Source organism: Taudactylus pleione, unplaced genomic scaffold (assembly GCF_031769625.1).
Source record: "Taudactylus pleione unplaced genomic scaffold, aTauple2 ptg000231l, whole genome shotgun sequence".
Lineage (NCBI taxonomy): Eukaryota > Metazoa > Chordata > Amphibia > Anura > Myobatrachidae > Taudactylus > Taudactylus pleione.
Window position 1 is genome coordinate 469147 of NW_028284633.1, and position 19562 is coordinate 488708.

At 51.1% G+C, this 19562-nt stretch overlaps 1 protein-coding gene across 1 annotated transcript in view; it reads right to left on the bottom strand.

Annotated features, from left to right (window-relative positions):
• Positions 1 to 19562, bottom strand: part of FHIP2A (FHF complex subunit HOOK interacting protein 2A) — a 109997-nt gene that overhangs the window by 28598 nt on the left and 61837 nt on the right. Inside the window, exons 4-13 of the mRNA XM_088479376.1 lie at positions 19384 to 19488; positions 18869 to 18991; positions 17146 to 17424; positions 16863 to 17059; positions 14472 to 14586; positions 12216 to 12292; positions 5003 to 5195; positions 4004 to 4173; positions 3779 to 3919; positions 2470 to 2560 (exon numbers count right to left, since the gene is read on the bottom strand). Coding sequence (XP_088335502.1) covers positions 2470 to 2560; positions 3779 to 3919; positions 4004 to 4173; positions 5003 to 5195; positions 12216 to 12292; positions 14472 to 14586; positions 16863 to 17059; positions 17146 to 17424; positions 18869 to 18991; positions 19384 to 19488 — 1491 coding nt within the window. The remainder of the gene's footprint in view (positions 1 to 2469; positions 2561 to 3778; positions 3920 to 4003; positions 4174 to 5002; positions 5196 to 12215; positions 12293 to 14471; positions 14587 to 16862; positions 17060 to 17145; positions 17425 to 18868; positions 18992 to 19383; positions 19489 to 19562) is intronic.

Genomic DNA, 19562 nt, shown 5'->3' on the forward strand with positions numbered 1-19562 from the left:
GAATAGATTGGAATTTTAACCTCTTCCCTGTTGCGACACAGGAACTGGGATTATTAACCTTGATTGCAGCAGGGAGTGAATGGCTTCCTGAAGGGTCAAAGCTTTAACCACATCTTATGTAGGATCTGTGCTAAAAAACTTCTGGTGAGAGCATACCCCTGAGAGACCACTTCCTGGACCCAGGCACCCCGCCCCATCAAGCCGAAAATTTGTCCTTCGGTTTAGAAGTTGGACGTCTAGCCGGCCCAGACCTTTTAGTTTGTCGCCTTGTAGTCTTCGAAAACTAGACAGTTTAGAGGAAGACTGTTCCCTTGCTCGTCCCTGAGGATGGAAGGACCAAAAAATTACAGTTATGGTAAAACTTACCTTTGTTAACTCTCTCTTTTCGCAGTCCATAGGGTCCACAGGGAGACCTTGGGGTGTAGGTGGTGGTTGAGGACCGGGCACCATGCAGTTAAAGCTTTCAGCTCCCAGGATGCATAAACCATCCCCCTATACCTGCCCCCGAGGCACCTGAGTTCATGACAGGCCAAAGGCCGGAGGAGGAGAAGAGAGAAGGAAAACTGGTACACACAAGAATCACACTCTCACAGAGAAGGAAAACCGGTGACCAGAAACATAGCCCATATGAAGCCAGGTGCGTTAGGGCGGATGCCCTGTGGACCCTATGGGCTTCGAAGAAAGATTTAAAGGCAAGTTTTACCATGACTTTAATTTTCTTCTTCAGGGTCCATAGGGCTCCACAGGGAGACCTTGGGGATGTCCCAAAGCAGTAATTTAAGAGTGGGAAGCTCCTGCGAGGAGAATCCGGCGCCGAAATGAAGCATCCTGAGAGGCAAATGTATCAAAGGCATAAAACCTCAAAAATTTATGGACAAAGGACCACATGGTCACCTTACAAAGCTGTTCAGCTGAGGCTCCATGGCGAGCTGCCCACGAAGGACCCACAGAGCGAGAAGAATGAGCAGTAACAGTAGCCGGTACAGGAAGGCCTGCCTGCGTGTAAGCCTGTGAGATAGTCATGGAAAGCCATCTAGCCAATGTCGGTTTGTTGGCTGGCCATCCCTTCTTGTGAAATCCATAGTGCGCAAAATAAGGAGTCTGATCTCCGAAGGGAACTGGTACGGTCCACGTATATATCCTAAGGGCACGGACCACATCCAAGGACGCCTCACCTGCCGATAGTTCTGGTGATTGAAAGGCCGACTACAATTTCCTCATGAATGTGGAAACTAGTAACAACTTTTGGAAGGAAACCAGGGCGAGTCTGAAGCACAGCCGTGTCCTGATGGAATATCAGAAATGGGGAGCGACAGGAGAGCGCCCCTAAATCTGACACCAGTATGGCGGATGCCATAGCCAGAAGAAAGAGTCTGCGCTGTGAGCCACTTGAGTTCCACAGAATCCAGGGGTTCAAACGGAGGACCCTGGAAGGCACGAAGCACTACTGATAAATCCCATGGAGCCACTGGAGACAAAGGGAGGTTGTATACGGAGGACACCCTGGAGGAAGGTGGACGAGTAACTGCTCCAGAATATGAGAATATTGCCCTAAGACATTCTGTGGAATCCTTCAGAGAAGATGCTGACAATGTAGCATTTCTGATTAAATGCGGCACATTACAGGAAACACCGTTTTGGCCACCTTTCCAGTGGTGACTAAACACTGGAGCCTTCTTACTATGAGATGGTTCATTATCCTGAATATCTAAGACTGATTTAACCGCCCTCACCAAAGAAGGAACATCCACTGTGGACGAACGGTCCTCCTCCCCCGAGCTAGACCTTGGAGAGGAACCTTGCGCATCTTCTGATTCCTCTGCTGCCAATTCCCGGTGTCAGATAATAAGGTCCTGGTGGTCTAGTGAGGACGCGGACGCTCTCGGCCCTGACTGCAGCCCTGACTTCCGGTGCAACTCTGGTGCCGAAAGCATGGACTGAAACGCGCGATTCCCCGTAAGTGAGGAATCACCTTACCTGACATCTCTGTGCGTCCGATTGCAGTCCAGGCCCCGGCATTGCTGCTAGCAAGCTCAGCCGAGACCCGCCGGAATCACCAGCCCTGTTACTAGTGTTGCGGACCGGCAGAAATAAATGGAGTCGCAGTATATATATTCAGACACTTAGTACTGCCAACCCAAAAGCATAGCAATAAAATAAAACAGAAAATACAAGCTTAGTACTGACTGAGCAGTCCCCTGCTACAAAGGTGCCTCTTATTCCTGCCGCACCAAACAAACAACTGAATGCCTGTGGCTAGGAACGGGGTATATATGGAGGAGGACCCGAGGCATCCTGGGAGCTGAAGCTTTAACTGTTTGGTGCCTGAATCTCTCCAACCACAATATCCCCATGGTATCCCTGTGGATCCCTATGGACCCTGAAGAAGAAAAATAATACATATCTGGTGACAAGGAGGGGTAGAAACATTGAGTATATGACATAAATGATGTGTGCCAGTCCCGTTACCTGTCGGTGCGCGTCCCTGAGGTATGTGTCGTAACCCGTGCCCTCCACCTGGTACGAAGACTTGGCTTCATCAGGAACAAGACAGAGGAAACTAAGGGGCAAGAAAGGTTCCGTTGTAACTTGGTTCCTGGTAAGACTATTCCCATTAAGGTAAATACGACATCTCCCGGCCTGGAATTCTAAGCAGGATAAGGCCAGGCCAGAGCCACCCATTCCCCACCGAGGGCGGCCGAGATCCCTTTCTCCGCCAAAATTCAGGACTGTTCAGCTAAAATGGGGATTAGTGTATGTGACACTGTGGGGGCGATTCAGCCCCAATTACACTCAAACTGGGGCCCGATTCTGAGACAAGTGCAAAATTCCAGCTTATGCGGATGTCCGCGCCGGCCGGACTTACGGCCGTATGCTAATTATCTGTCCGTCTACATGTCTGCATTGCTCCGCCCACTGTCTTCCTGGCCATAATCACTAGTATTGGCGCTTACACCTACCCCACGCTGGGTACAAAATGCACGCCCAGAAGAGACGCACCTTCTCCGGAATTCTGGAGAAGCACCCATGATGCCACCATGAGACGGATCTTTTCTGTGCGTCCGCATGGCAGCTGCCCAGAAGCGCCCGTTTCATGGCCATATCGATACAGCCAAGCGCGGAGCGAACTGTCCACTCTCGTATCCTCAATTAAAGTGCGTATACAAATTGTGCAACACGTGCGCAGTCTGCTGATAACTGGGAGAAGCGTCCCCTATTGGTCCCGCATCTATCACAGAATCAGGCCCACGCCACGCCTGGATCTTCGCCTGTATGCAGCGCGGTAAGCATCCATCTGCCCCCTGGCTCCAACAGTGTCTATCTGCGCGCACTTACATCTGCCCTATACTGGGCGCAATAGATCCGCTCGCCCTCTGACACGCGCTACCAGAATACAGCTGCGTCTATACGTCCTCACCAAACTAGCTTACACCCGAGCACCCTGCTGCCACCGTTATGCGACTGAGATGCATATATCACAGAGCGCCCGTACATGCACGTGCTCCGCCACCGAGTATGCGCAGGGTTAGATCCGTCCTCAATAGGGACTTGCAAGCAACTCTGCATTACCCTCCATAGAAGGAAACCAGGCATTCATCAGGGAGGTCATATTGCTGGCTAGGCGATGTCGGAGACACCAGGACACATCTACAGATAACGGCCGTGTCCTTCCATTAGCTGTATAGTGTGACATCGATTTCAGGGGGCACTTACTATACAGATACTACAGCCCCTGGCTGGGGCAGGATAGGAGACAACCAATAGAACCCAGGCTCACCTATTGACGATCTTGTGCACCTCCGTCTTGCCGTCGTTGCGCTGATGATCCGGGGTGATCGGGGGCGACGCACTCAGCCATTCCTTAGTCAGGGTGTTGTCAGGAGACAGGTCTGTAAATATCGGATCCTCCTCCAGATCGCTGCAAACGCCAAACAGAAAAGTCCTGTACAGTTACACGGACACAAACACCATATATACGATATACTGCGGTGTGAGAACATACACTGCCCCTGCGATCTGTCCATTCTCTACGATGTCTCTGTCCTCAGGACATGGCGGCTTGTACTCAATGTAGTTCCTTTCCTGTAAATTGCGCAGGACTAGGTTGTAGAGGATGTGCTCGTTAGGTTTCTGTAATAGGTGCTCAAACAGCCGGAGCGTCATAATACTGATCTGTGGATACAGAGAGACCAATGAGCGTTACGGACGGCGTCCGCGGCGAGCTGGCGCAACACGGAACTGCTAAACACACTGGCAGCAAAGGACGCACTGGTCACAATCTAACATCCTTTACAGTAATTATCCAGCAGCCACACAAATAGGACCTTGTAGTATTTAAGATACATAAAATTTCCTGAAAATAACATTAGGACATAGACAACTTACCTAAAATAGCCCAAAAAGTGCAAACGTGAGCGTTCATCACACCAGGAGATACTCTGTGCCTCCTGCTTCAGCATTAATGTAACTTTCCAAACCACGGAAAAGATGCTGCAAGCAGATTGCAGAATAAATTCTTCCCTTGTAAATGATCAGGTCTTCTTTGTTTAACTTCTAGCACCCTGCACCTCTCCATACTACCTGTGCAGTTCCTCTGTCCTGCCCGAGGCGAACCTCTCTGCTCTGGTGCTTCTATCACACTGCACATATCACACTACCTGTGCAGTTCCTCTGTCCTGCCCGAGGCGAACCTCTCTGCTCTGGTGCTTCTATCACACTGCACATATCACACTACCTGTGCAGTTCCTCTGTCCTTTCCGGGACGTCACTCTCTGCTCTGGTGCTTCTAGCTCCCTGCACCTATCACTACCTGTGCGGTTCCTCTGTCCTGCCCGGGACATCACTCTCTGCTCTGAATGAGGCCCGGAGTGTCAGGAACTAGGAGGGGGGACTTTTAGGTACATTTCCTAACAGTGCGTATTACAAGTCCCACTGGTCCTTAGCAGCAAAGGCGTTACTAGAGATTTCAATAAGGGATCATAGAAGATAGAGACTGCGTTACCTCGTCGGAGATATGGTTGCAGTGTTCTATGAGACGATGGCGCAGGGGGATTCTATGGATGCTGCTGAGGGTCTCCGGCTCGCGCTCATCTCCCAGAACAAAACCGACAATCTGACCGAGGAGGGCGTCGGACGTGACTTGGCGCACAATTCTATGGAGAAGGGATGTAGCCGTCAGGATCCCAATCTCCGACCTGAGGAGAGGCAAAGTGACAAGGTAACTAGTACATAGAAATGACATGAGGACTAATGCTGCCGTCACCCTAATAAGGAGGAGCGCTGGGTGTAACGGAATGGAGAATGAGCGGATTACACCCAGCGCTCCTGGCTGTACAGTGAGGGGGAATATCCAAACCAAGCGCTAGGTGCTGAATGATCATTCCGCAATGCGCTTCTGTGCCCATCTATGGATATAACATTACAGAAGGCATCGTACTGCAAAGATAAGTGATATTAGTACCAGCAACATCCAGCGGGGGCGCAATGGGGCAGTTAGGGCTTAAGCAAGAAAAGTAACTGCACCTGCACAAACCCTGCGGCACTGCAAGGGGGGCAAATACATGTATTATGTCTGCATGCAGGGTAAATACTGGCTGCTTCCGCATGTAGCCCACACATGCTGGGCAACTTTATTCCTACATTACAATTTAGAGCTAGGACACGCCAACCAGATCAAAAGCTGGGTACACACCTAAAGGATATAACTGCAGACTGTGCAGAAGATACGTTCTGCATACACACTGCCCACCGCCCAGGAGAGCTGCCAATCACCGCCAGTCCGTGCAGCAAGTGTATGAGGCTGACCGCCCGTACGCACAGCACGATGCCCCAATATGTCTGTAGATATATCGGTCTGTGCAGCACAGCCGACGAGATATGTCTGCGACCGATGTTGTTCACAGACGTATCACTGGTACACACTGGCCAACGCACACACAATTGATGTGTTGGCCGCTGATTTGTCAGCCAGCGTGTACCCTGCACAGGTCTCTCTGCACATCTTCCATCTCCCCCCCCCCCTGCAGTGCAGCAATGGTTCTACTCAGGCAAAAAATAAGAGATATGGTAAGAAATTACCCTTGTTATCTCTATTTCTACGAAGTCCATAGGGTTCCACAGGATCCCTTGGGGTATAGGTGATGACGTCAGTCTTCAGGCACAACAGAGTTAAAGTTTTCAGCCTCCCAGGATGCATCTGGGTCCCTCTCCTATACCCCGCCCCCGGAGGAGGAGAAGAAAGAGAGAGAGAAGAAAGATCTGGACACTCACAAGCATCACATTCTCACCATAGGGAGACGGAAAAACCGGTGACCAGAATAAAGCCCATCTGCAGTACAGGTGCGACAGGGTGGGAGTCCTGTGGAACCCTATGGACTTCGTAGAAATAGAGATAACAAGGGTAAGTTCTTACCATCTCTCTTATTTTCTACTGCAGGGTCCATAGGGTATCCACAAGATACCTTGGGGATGTCCCAAAGCAGTATCCTTCAAGGGTGGGGACGTTCCTGTGCTGAGAGGAGAATCCGCCGCCCGAAGGAAGCATCCTGAGAGGCAAAGGTGTCAAACCTGTAATAACTCACGAAGGTATGGACAGAGGACCACGTAGCAGCCTTGCAGATCTGAACTGCAGAGGCACCACGTCTAGCTGCCCACGAAGGACCCACAGACCTAGTGGAATGAGCCCTCACGGAGGAGGGAACTAAAAGACCTTCATGAAGATAAGCTTCTGAAATAGCCATACGGATCCAGCCTGCCAAAGTCTGCTTTGAAGCAGGCCAACCCTTTTTACGGAAGCCATAGGAGGACAAACAAGGCGTCCGACTTCCTAAACGAAGAAGTGCGGTCAACATAAATCCTTAAGGCCCGCACAACGTCCAAAGTGGCTTCACCCACTGAAAGTCCAGGTGCATTGAAAGCCGGCACAACAATTTCTTCATTGATGTGAAAACTGGATGCAACTTTGGGAAGGAATCCCGGACGAGTGCGAAGCACCGCCCTATTCCTCTGAAAAATCAGAAAAGGGGGTCTGCAAGAGAGAGCCCCTAAATCCGAAACCCTTCTGGCCGAGGCAATGGCCAGAAGGAATATGGTTTTAGCTGTAAGCCATTTAAAGTCCATTGAGCCCAGTGTTTCAAACGGCGGTCCCTGGAGAACTCTGAGGACCACAGCCAAATCCCAAGGCGCCACCGGTGGAACAAAAGGTGGCTGAATGCGAAGAACCCCTTGCATAAAGGTGCGCACATCAGAGAGCGCAGCAATCCTATGATGAAACCAGACTGACAGGGCAGACACCTGCACTTTCAGAGAAGCCAGGCGAAGCCCAAGATCCAGTCCAGCCTGTAGGAAAGCCAACACCCTAGACAGGCGGAACTCCCTAGGGGAATACCCTCTAGGTCTACACCACCGGAAGAAAGTATGCCACACACGATGGTAGATTCTTGCCGAGGAAGGTTTACGAGCTCTTAGCATGGTTTGCACCACAGAGCCAGAAAACCCTCTGGACTTTAGCATGACCGTTTGAACAGCCACGCCGGCAACGACAGCCGAGTCAGTTCCAGGTGAAGCAAAGACCCTGTGACAGCGGATCCGGTCGTAATGGTAACCTCAGAGGAACGTCTACTGACAGACTCTGGGGGTCGAAAAAAGCCAGTGCCGTCTGGGCCACTCGGGAGCTATCAACAGTAGCGTACCTCCTTCTCGTTTGAATTTCCGTATTACCCGCGGAAGAAGGGAAAAGGTAGGCAAACTGGAACGTCCACTGGACGAACAGAGCATCCACCAGAGACGCCTTTTCGTCTCTTGTTCGAGACCCGTACACCGGCAACTTGTTGTTGTGCCGGGACGCCATGAGGTCTATCTCTGGAAGACCCCATTTGTCCACCAGACTCTGAAAGACGTCCTGGTGTAAAGACCACTCTCTCGGATGCACGTCCTGCCTGCTGAGAAAATCTGCTTCCCAGTTGAGGACTCCCGGAATGAACACTGCTGATATTGCTGGGAGATTGCGCTCCGCCCAGACCAGAATACGGGATACTTCTGCGAGTGCTGCCCGACTTCGGGTTCCTCCTTGTTGGTTTAAATAGGCCACCGTGGTGGCGTTGTCCGACTGGACCTGCACAGGGTGACCCTGGAGAACCGGCTGTGCCAGCTGGAGAGCTCTGAACACCGCACAGGGTTTAAAAAAATGTATAATGGAAGCTCCGCTTCCGCCCGAGTCCACCTGCCCTGAAACAAGTGTGGACCCGTGACAGCTCCCCAGCCCCGGAGACTGGCGTCTGTTGTTAACAGGACCCAGTTCGCCACCCAGAACAGGCGACCCTTGTCGAGGTGGGTCGCCTGCAACCACCAGGTTAGAGACAGGTGAACCTCCGGAGTGAGCACCATCGTCTGGGACTTGCGACACTGAGGCTATCCATTCCATCTGGACAAGATATTTTCCTCGGTCACAAATATCCGCTGCTGCCTGGAGTCCAATAAGGCCCCGAGGTGGAGGATCCTCTGAGACTGGGTGAGAGTGGACTACTGCCAGTTTATCAACCAGCCTCGACGTTGCAGTACCGCAATCGTCAGATCCAGATGGTGTAAAAGAAGCTCTGGAGACCCCGCTATCAACAGGAGGTCGTCCAGATAAGGCAACAGTCGGACTCCCTGCGTCCGCAGGAGAGCCGCCATGACCACCACGACCTTGGTGAATACCCGTGGAGCAGTCACCAGGCCAAAAGGCAGCGCCCGGAACTGGAAATGTTTGTTGCAGATTGCAAATCTGAGGAACTGCTGATGGCGCAAAAGAATAGGGACATGCAGGTAAGCGTCCTGGATGTCCAATGACACCATGTAGTCCCCAGGTTCCAGTGCCAGAATAATGGACCGCAGGGTCTCCATCTGAAACAGAGGCATCCTCAAGGACTTGTTGAGGGCCTTTAAATTTAGTATTGGACGGTAAGACCCCTTGGGTCTCTGCACCAAAAATAGATTGGAATAGAAAACCCAGGCCCCTCTGGAAAATTGGAACATGCACTATAACTCCGGCCTGGAGCATAGTGTGCAAAACCTTCCGCAGTTCTGAGGCTTTGCTCCGGTCTAGCAGAAGGCCTGTGGTAAAGAACCGGGATGGAGGCCTGTGCCGAAAGGAGAGGGGATACCCGTGAGAGACCACTTCCTGAACCCAAGTGTCTGTCGTAGTCCTCGACCAGCACTGGGCGAACTGAAGCAGACGGCCCCCCACTTTGGGATCCCCCAAAAGGAGGCCCGGACCGTCAGGCCGCAGGTTTGTCATCTGACCTAGGAGCCGGACGTCTGGTACTCCAGACCTGTTTCTTGGGCTTGGACAATTTCTTGGTCCCAGCCTGCCGAGGAAAGGACTGTGCTTTAGGCCTACCTTGGGCCCTGTGAGGCCGAAAGGACGACCCACGAGCACTAGAAGGAATCGTAGCAAACGGAAGACATGCAGATTTTGCTGCTGCCAACGTAGCTATTATTTTGTCCAGATCTGGACCAAATAGTACCTCTCCATTGAAAGGCAGACCTTCTAATCCTTTTTTGGAATCCGCGTCCGCTTTCCAAAAAAAGCAACCATAAGGTGCGACGAGCAGCCACGGCTGCAGAGGAGATCCTAGAGGTGAGCATACAAATATCTAAGGCCGCTTCATTAATGTGAGTGGCCGAGACTTGGAGATTGCCCACCAACCTGGTCTGTTCAGTCCAAAGACGCCTCCAAATTATCCGCCCAGCGCTCCATAGCTCTGGCTACCCAACACATGGCCATAGCCGGTCTGGATGCTTCCCTGCAAGGGAATAAACGGATTTGAGGCAGATCTCCACCTTGCGGTCAGTGACATCCTTCAAGGATGACATCGAAGGCATAGGCAACATGGCACTTTTGACTAGGCGTGTGACACGTGAATCCACTTGTGGAGGGGATTCCCTCTTAGAAAAATAATTGTCCGCAAACGGATAAGCCACGGCTAAGCGCCTCTGGGGCTGAAACCGTTTACCTGGATTTTTCCACGCCTCCTCTAAATGATCCACTAATTGATCAGAAAGAGGGAACACCGTAGCCTCACCCTTAATATCCTTACAAAAGGCATATTTGAAATTGGCCACCGAAGGATCAATATCCTCAATAACTAAAGCCGTGCGGACCGCACGAATAAGACCAGGGATATACACCTTGGACTTAGCGTCCGGCTCTTTGGTACGGAGAGGTTCTTGGTCAGATAGATCCAGAATCTCCCCATCATCTGACGTCTCATCGTCATCTCCATAAGCAGCAGATAAAGAAGCCACCGGCCTATTTGAGGCCGCAACACAGACTCCCCCTGTAAAACATCGGACAAATGCTGAACCGATGTAGTTAGAGTATTAACCCGCGCAGACTCCGGAATTTAAACCTGGGAAGGGACAGGGAGACTGTGGGGTACCATCAATTATCTCGGGAACTCCAGCATGGGTGACGACACCACTGACAGCTGGGACAAATCCGCCTGGGTAAACGTAGGTGGCGAAGCTAGCTGGCCCACAAGGGTTGTAAGTGCCTTAGCGAAACAAGCCCAGGGAGGTTCCTGTACCGGGACCGTGACCATAATCGGCCGTGACAGTGCCAGGCACTGGGGACATAACCCCTCCGTGTTACCCTCCCCCTCCGCTATTGGTACCTTACATTTAGTACACATGAGCTGGAGAGGAAAGTCAGTCTCAGACATGATGGTAAGTATGTGACACTCACACCTATACGTATTGGTATAGTGTGAATAACACCCTGCACACCGCGCACCGCAAGGGCTTTGAGCAGAGCAAGATCAGGTACAGTAATAAGGCTGACAGTAGAAAGTGAAAGTACAGACAGCAGGCTAGCAGTTCAGTCACATACAATGCAGAAGAAACAAATCCCTGCACTATTAGCGCTGATTCTCAACTACTCAGACCCTCAGGCTGGTAGGACTCAGCGCTGCATACACTGACCTCTGGCAAACGGAGGAGAGGTATGTTGGGGGTCCCAGACCGCAATGCCACCGCTCACAGGCTTCCAGCAGCGTTCACCATGCTTTAAAGATGACCACCGAGGAGCAGAGGATGAAGGAGGCCGGCCTGGGGGAGGAGCGCTGACACACTATGGCCAATCAGACAGAGCAGAGAGGCTGTGTGCAGCAGGGAAGGCGCCGGCTGTGAGACAGGGAAAGCGCGCTCCCCTGGCATGCATTTAACCCCTGGGACGCCGCAGCGCATGCCGCTCAACAGCGGGGGTAGTGGAAGCGCAGGTTGGTCGCCTGGCTCCACGCTGCAGCCAGTTCCCAGGGAGCCCCCTGCTTGGGGACTCAGGACCATGTGACCAGCGGGGACCCACCGCGGGACCCCGCTGCTTACCTGCTATTCCCTTGGATCCGGCCATGGTCAAAAACATCTGGGGGAACCGCAAGCCGTGACCCCAGATGTCTACCAGCATCCCCGGATCAGTACCGGCGTTCTGGTACCGGCGGGGTGTAGGGGAGACAGCATGGACGTCAGTACTGACTGTCCATGCTGTGCAGCCAGTGCTGCCTTTAAAAGAAACTTCAGGGGCTCTTCATAGCCCCCCTCTGCACAGTGCCTCCGACTCCGGCCAGGCACCGACGAAACTGAGATGCCTTGGCCCGGGGGCGGGGTATAGGAGAGGGACCCAGATGCATCCTGGGAGGCTGAAAACTTTAACTCTGTGGTGCCTGAAGACTGACGTCATCACCTATACCCCAAGGTATTCTGTGTATACCCTATGGACCCTGCAGTAGAAAGTTACGTTTGTTTTTTGCTTTGCTCCCATCTCATAGTCAGCCCCATAGTGCAGGGCTCCAAGACCCCCGCTCTTAGACAACATGGCCTCTGTGTGTATGCGGGGAGGGAAAGGGGGAGGGAAAGGGGGAGGAAAAGGGGGAGGAAAAGGGGGAGGGAAAGGGGGGAGGGAAAGGGGGGAGGGAAAGGGGGGAGGGAAAGGGGGGAGGGAAAGGGGGAGGGAAAGGGGGAGGGAAAGGGGGAGGGAAAGGGGGAGGGAAAGGGGGAGGGAAAGGGGGAGGGAAAGGGGGAGGGAAAGGGGGAGGGAAAGGGGGAGGGAAAGGGGGAGGGAAAGGGGGAGGGAAAGGGGGAGGGAAAGGGGGAGGGAAAGGGGGAGGGAAAGGGGGAGGGAAAGGGGGAGGGAAAGGGGGAGGGAAAGGGGGATCTCCCTTAATAAAACAAACACTTACGTCTGCATAAGCTGCGGCTCCATCACCCCAATCAGAAATCTCTCCCGCACCGATCTGGCCATGGTGTCTGCCGTCGTCTGATGCGATAAAGAGAAATAAAGATGAGAAATAAAAAATTGGCATCAAATAAATGTCATAAATTTGACATGTGACCCATACACAACAAATCACGCTGCAGGTTCTACGGGGGAGATGTATTATAGCGGCACTCATGTGTTGCTAGAAACGCTTCCTGCTTCGCCTCTTTACCGAGGAGAAGCAGGAAGCACTAACGACGAGATGTAAGAACATCTCAGCTGCCATAGCGGGGGAGTGAACTGCCCCCACCCCACCAGCGATCCCTGCCAGAGCCCACAGTGCATCAGGCTAGTGCTAATGCGCTGTGTCTCACTCCCGGCCGGCCCCACTGAACATGCGCGGGTTCTCACAAGCACGGCGAGATTCCGCGTGCAGCCCCTGGAGCCGTCAAAGCAGGGACAGTGCTGTCCCTGCTGTTATGGTGATAGGGCAACGCCAGCTGCAGCTGACGGAACAGTCAGGCGAACTGACTGTTCATACATTGCCCAGGTTATCGGCGCTGCTATCTTATAGACAGCAGCACCGGCAATGACAGGGGCACATAGCGCGCCTGTCATTTACCGCCCAGCCCTCCAATAATACATGGTGGAGAAGCGGTATCAGCGCACATAACAAGCGCTGATATCGCTTTGGCGGATCATACATCTCCCCCTAATGTGTGAGAGCCGTGCTGCATCTTCTATAGTCTCCTAATTCCATGTCTGCCTGACCAGAGCCACCCGCTGGGCAGCTATGAATATTCATGAGTCAGCTGACAGTGAGAACAGCCCATGTACTGGCAGGAGCACGCTCAGTGAGCTCCTGGGAAACATCCTGTGACATCACTCAGCTGCCAGCACACTGGCTCCCACTGATCACATGACCTCAGCGTCACAGAAATGATGTAGAGGAATTTTCTGGAACAATTGTACGCTGTAACAAGACTATGGGGTCTATTTAGCATTAAATATTTGCGGCATATTCCCTGAAAACACCTGTCTTCCGCAAATTTATTATCCCCCAGATGTACTATGGAGTGATCACAGCAGATGTCCCCGATATCTGCTACAGTCCCCCTATTTCTGACAGCAGCTTTCTATGGGGGATGCAGTGCTGCCAGATTTACCAAGCTTATGCCATCTGAGGATGGCGCTGTGCTGCTGTAGCCAAAGGGAGGATGTGATTCCCTATTAAAACCTATATCTACACTGGGAACGGTGGGAGAGGTGACGGCGATGTGACCATGGGCGCTAATATCGCTCCCAGAACGCATGGAGGATGTGATTCCCTATTACTTCCTATAACTACACTGGGAACGGTGGGAGAGGTGACGGCAATGTGACCATGGGCGCTAATATCGCTCCCAGAACGCATGGAGTATGTGATTCCCTATTACTTCCTATAACTACACTGGGAACGGTGGGAGAGGTGACAGCAATGTGACCATGGGCGCTAATATCGCTCCCAGAACGCATGGAGTATGTGATTCCCTATTACTTCCTATAACTACACTGGGAACGGTGGGAGAGGTGACGGCAATGTGATCATGGGCGCTAATATCGCTCCCAGAACGCATGGAGTATGTGATTCCCTATTACTTCCTATAACTACACTGGGAACGGTGGGAGAGGTGACGGCAATGTGATCATGGGCGCTAATATCGCTCCCAGAACGCATGGAGTATGTGATTCCCTATTACGTCCTATAACTACACTGGGAACGGTGGGAGAGGTGACGGCAATGTGATCATGGGCGCTAATATCGCTCCCAGAACGCATGGAGTATGTGATTCCCTATTACGTCCTATAACTACACTGGGAACGGTGGGGGAGGTGACGGCAATGTGACCATGGGCGCTAATATCGCTCCCAGAACGCATGGAGCATGTGATTCCCTATTACTTCCTATAACTACACTGGGAACGGTGGGAGAGGTGACGGCAATGTGATCATGGGCGCTAATATCGCTCCCAGAAGGCATGGAGTATGTGATTCCCTATTACTTCCTATAACTACACTGGGAACGGTGGGAGAGGTGACGGCAATGTGATCATGGGCGCTAATATCGCTCCCAGAACGCATGGAGCATGTGATTCCCTATTACTTCCTATAACTACACTGGGAACGGTGGGAGAGGTGACGGCAATGTGTGAGCTGGTTATAGGAGACAGGACAGAGGTAAATGGGAGACGTCACTCACCCTGTGCGCTTCTTTAATAAGTTGGTCGCAATAATCAAACCAGGAGAGGAAGGAGATCAGGGCCCTCTTCCCAGGGAAGGCCGTCGTGTCATCCTTTACATTGTATGAGTCCAGGCTGGGGAGAGGGAGATAATCAGCATTCGGTCAGTACAGTAATCAGCCTGAGGGGTATACTTACTAAAGTGCCGGTTTAGTGGTGATGTTGCCCATAGCAACCAATCAGACTCTAGCTATCTATCTTCTAGAAGGTGCTAGATAAATGTTAAGTAGAATCTGATTGGTTGCTGTGGGCAACACATCCATCTACTAAATACCCGCACGTTCCCCTTACAGTTACACGGACACCGGAAACTCTCCTCAGCACAGAGTCACAGCAGTATAACCGGATTTGGTATGTAATACCGCCGGCCGCATGGCTGGCAGTTTGATTCCTGGCAGCGTCAGGCCGACAGTGGAACAGATCCCAGCAGCGGCAGCCCAACAGCGCTGGAAATCCCGATCGTCCCTAGGTAAGTATGACTAACCGAACCTACCCCCCTAACCCTCCCTTAGGGGTGCCTAACCCTTACCTCCCCCCCTGTGCCTAACCCTAATCCCCCCTCTAAGTGCCTAAACCTAACCACCCCTTCCCCACTGCCTAAACCTATGTCCCCTGGGGGGGCGCCTAACCCTAAGTCCCCCACAGGGGTGCCTAACCCTAATCCTCCCTCCCCCTAGCCTAACCCTAACCTCCCAGGGGGGTGCCTAACCCTAAGTGCCCCCCGGGAGCCCTAAACCTAAGCTCCTCCCCCCCACCTCGTGGCTGTCCGCTCGCGATGTCCGGCATCCCTTCGATCGGGATGCCGGTCTCCTGGCGTCGGTGAAATGAGCGGCGTCTACATCTAGATGCCGGTCATTTCACCCTCGCCGGTATATGACAGTCGGCAAGCCGGCTATTGGTATAATGTCAGCCGGCTTGCCAATTGCATCCCGTATAACCATCTGCTCCAATGGGACAGCCCCCCCTAGTGGGCAGATTATTACAGAACCAGGGAGGTAGTTACTCTGAATCACCAGGTAATAACTCTCCTACAAGGGAGTAACTTCTGTTTTAGCTGAATGAGAGAACAGGAAACCGTCATCTATAGCAACCAGCCTGCTTTACGTAAAGCCACATTTCCGCAGTACAGGACACAGAGCTGGCCGCTGAGTTACAGCACCTCCTGCACCAGTCTCCATGAAAGTTACTGTACAGATTTTAGGACAATGCAGCTGTTAGATCACTTGTACGGGATATACGTATGGATGAGACCTGCACCAGTGCTAATATAATAGCATAGTTGTGAGTAGCAGTATAAAGTATACAGTATATAAAGTCCAGGGAGTCAGATACTTCATACAGTATGTCTTCTGATCTCTCCGGACATGGCCACACCCCCATGGGCCACACGCCCCTAATTTAATAAATATCCCTCACATTTAGGTTACACCTCAAAACTTGGGCTTTTACACTCAATATAAATCTCTTCCTCGTAATCCATCTGGGAGACACCGCAGTTCTGATTATGGGTTAGAGGACTGGCACAGAGTATAGACACTAACAGGTTAAAAGATAGCTCCACCCCCCCAGGCCATATAACCCCTCCTACCTTCACCTAACCTCAGGGGGCGGGGGGGGGGGTTTAGTGCCCCCAGATAGGATGTAAGAGGAAGCTACAGTACTGTCACATGTTTATTAGATAATACGTCACAGGGAACTGGTATTAATTAAAAATGTCAGATGACTGACAGCAAAGCTCTTAGCGGAGATAAAGGTATAATGGAGAACTGAAAGCAAATAATGGAACTGTACTAAATGGAGAAGCCCACTTACTAACACATGGCTGATTCAGATTACATGCAAACCCGATGGTCTGCATACACCTTTTGATGTTTAACGATCGGTGTATGCGCAGGATTAGCACTGCACACGTGGCGATCACTGACTGCAATGGCGGCCGCAGAGACATGCTGCGCCGTTTGGGGGCGTGGCTGCCTACGTTCCCAGAAAGCGGGGTCGTGTCGGCCCCATTTTCTGGGAGTGCGGAGGCCAGTGTCTGCATCTGCCGACACAGACTTACTGGCCTTGCGAGTGGGCAGGAGGCGTTGGCCGATGCAGCAGAAATGGCGACCGATGGTCACTGTGATTAATCGATTCTGCAGCATTAGCATGAATGACCCAGCAGCTGCGCTATGTACATAGCATAGATCTCTGAATGAGGCCCTCACTCATCACAGCTAAAGGTCCGCGCAGGGTTATTCCCACCATTCAGAAATGCACCTACCAGGATGAAATACGCAGGAAACACGTCTGATAACAAATTAATGTGTGACGAGGATAAATAACCCTGGTAGAAGCAGGTAGATACTTACCCCCAATTAATCCCCTCCACCGTTTCGATGTCCAGGGGGTCGATGGACTGTGGCAGAGCGCGGTAGAGAGAGGTCAGCCGGTCAGTCAGCAGCTCGCACAGGGAGGTGTTCTGCGTAAGGCACTTGGCGGCTGCCGGCTCTGGCAGACTCACTAGTAACATGAGCCCCTCGCAGGCTTTCACAGCTACCCGACCGTCCTGAGGGCAGAGAGGAAGGAGAGTAAACGGAGGGTCCCCACGTGTTACCGCCACACTATCCTCGCGCTATGGATGGACTCACTCACCGGGCTCTTCGTCAGGTTTAATAAGGAGTTAACCAGATTATAATCCTGCTGTACGTGATTGGCGGCAGCTCCGTCTTCCAGGATTTCGGCAGATGTTAGGGTAGCGTCAGGGCGCTCAGTGTCTGTATTTATAATGCCATTTGCACCTGCACTGCCGCTCTTTGCCCCAGGAGGGTGGGACTGCCCAGTGTCATTTGCTAGAACCTCCACCTGGCCGCCCCCAGCGGGTCCCCCAAGGTTGTTAGACGATCCAGCACTTTGAAACGTTTTCATCTTGTTCTAAGAAATGATAGACAGGTGTCAATGTCACAGTCAGGGGGACATTTAGGCCAAGTGACCAGTCATCTATATAGAAGAGTCGGCTTATAGCATATACGCTCTCCAGATCGCTAATGTCCGCAAGCAGTGCAATGATCCTGGCACCTCTCACCTGCACAAATGATTGCACCCATGGACTATGCACACAGATAACAACTGCCAGCATCGGGTGTACCCCTGAAGCCTTTCCTCATCCAGGCATTAGTGGATACTTCATTTTACTACACGCTGTACTCCCTGCTGTTCTATGCAATATGTAGTTTATGGTTCTCTCTGAATGATGACAGCTTTCTGCTGCTCTATGTAATATGTAGTGTATAGTTCTCTCTGAATGATGACAGCTCTCTGCTGCTCTATGTAATATGTAGTGTATAGTTCTCTCTGAATGATGACAGCTCTCTGCTGTTCTATGTAATATGTACTGTATGGTTCTCTCTGAATGACGACAGCTCTCTGATGTTCTATGTAATATGTAGTGTATGGACGACAGCTCTCTGCTGCTCTATGTAATATGTAGTGTATGGTTCTCTCTGAATGACGACAGCTCTCTGCTGTTCTATGTAATATGTAGTGTATGGTTCTCTCTGAATGATGACAGCTCTCTTCTGTTCTATGTAATATGTAGTGAATGACGACAGCTCTCTGCTGTTCTATGTAATATGTAGTGTATGGTTCTCTCTGAATGACGACAGCTCTCTACTGTTCTATGTAATATGTAGTGTATGGTTCTCTCTGAATGCCGACAGCCCCCTGCTGTTCTATGTAATACGTAGTGTATGGTTCTCTCTGAATAACGACAGCCCCCTGCTGTTCTATGTAATATGTAGTGTATGGTTCTCTCTGAATGCCGACAGCCCCCTACTGTTCTATGTAATATGTAGTGTATGGTTCTCTCTGAATAACGACAGCTCTCTGCTGCTCTATGTAATATGTAGTGTACGGGTCTTGCTGAATGACGACAGCTCCCTGCTGTTCTATGTAATATGTAGTGAATGGGTCTCTCTGAATGATGAGAGCTCTCTGCTGCTCTATGTAATATGCAGTGTACGTTCTCTCTGAATGATGACGCTCTCTGCAGTTCTATGTAATACAGTGTACGTTCTCTCTGAATGACGACAGCTCCCTGCTGCTTTATGTAATATGTAGTATATGGTTCTCTCTGAATGATGACAGCTCTCCCCTGCTCTATGTAATGCATAGTGTACGTTCTCTCTGACTGACAACAGCTCTCCTGCCTGCTCTATGTAATATGTAGTATATGGTTCTCTGAATGATGACAGCTCTCCCCTGCTCTATGTAATACATAATGTACGTTCTCTCTGAATGGCGACAGCTCCTTGCTGTTCTATGTAATACATAGTGTACAGTTATCTCTGAAGCAGCTCTCCAACACTCTAGAACTCACCTCCAGAAAGAAGTTGACCAGATACGGGTTCTCTTTAAGCTTCGAGCACACTATACACAGGAACTGGATCTCTTCATTCTCTGTCGGATTGGCCAGCACCTCCCCGCACAGCCGTATAAGTTTCTATGCGGGAAACAAAGAAAGCAATTTACACAGTACGTGTTATTTCATATACATTTCATATAGAGTGTCAGCCAGCAGAACGAGAGATAACCGGATTGGAAGGGTGAGCGGTAACACCTTAATGCACAACATAAAATTATATATTTGCGTATTCTTTATACCAGTCTATTGGGTAACAGGAAATAATTGTACACACATTTATGCTGGTGCATTTCAGCCCATCAACACACACAAAAAATGAACAGAAAATCAATTTAAATAATATTCTAACATTATATGCTAATGTTGGCTAATGAACTTATGCAACTTATCAAAAATTTCACAAACCCCGAAAAATTCAGCGCCGGCGCTCGTGGCTTTATGTGCGGCCGGCCTGCGGTTTGCAGACTCACCTGTACTGGACGGTGGACGTTGATATGCGGCAGCAGAGGTTGTTTTATCCTTCCTAGGAGCTTTGTGTAGAAGACCAGGATCTGCTGCTTCATGCCTGGCGGACACTACAGGAGACAGAACACAGCGTTACGTTACACTATACAGCACCGATGTAATACATAACCTACGAGGGTTTCCA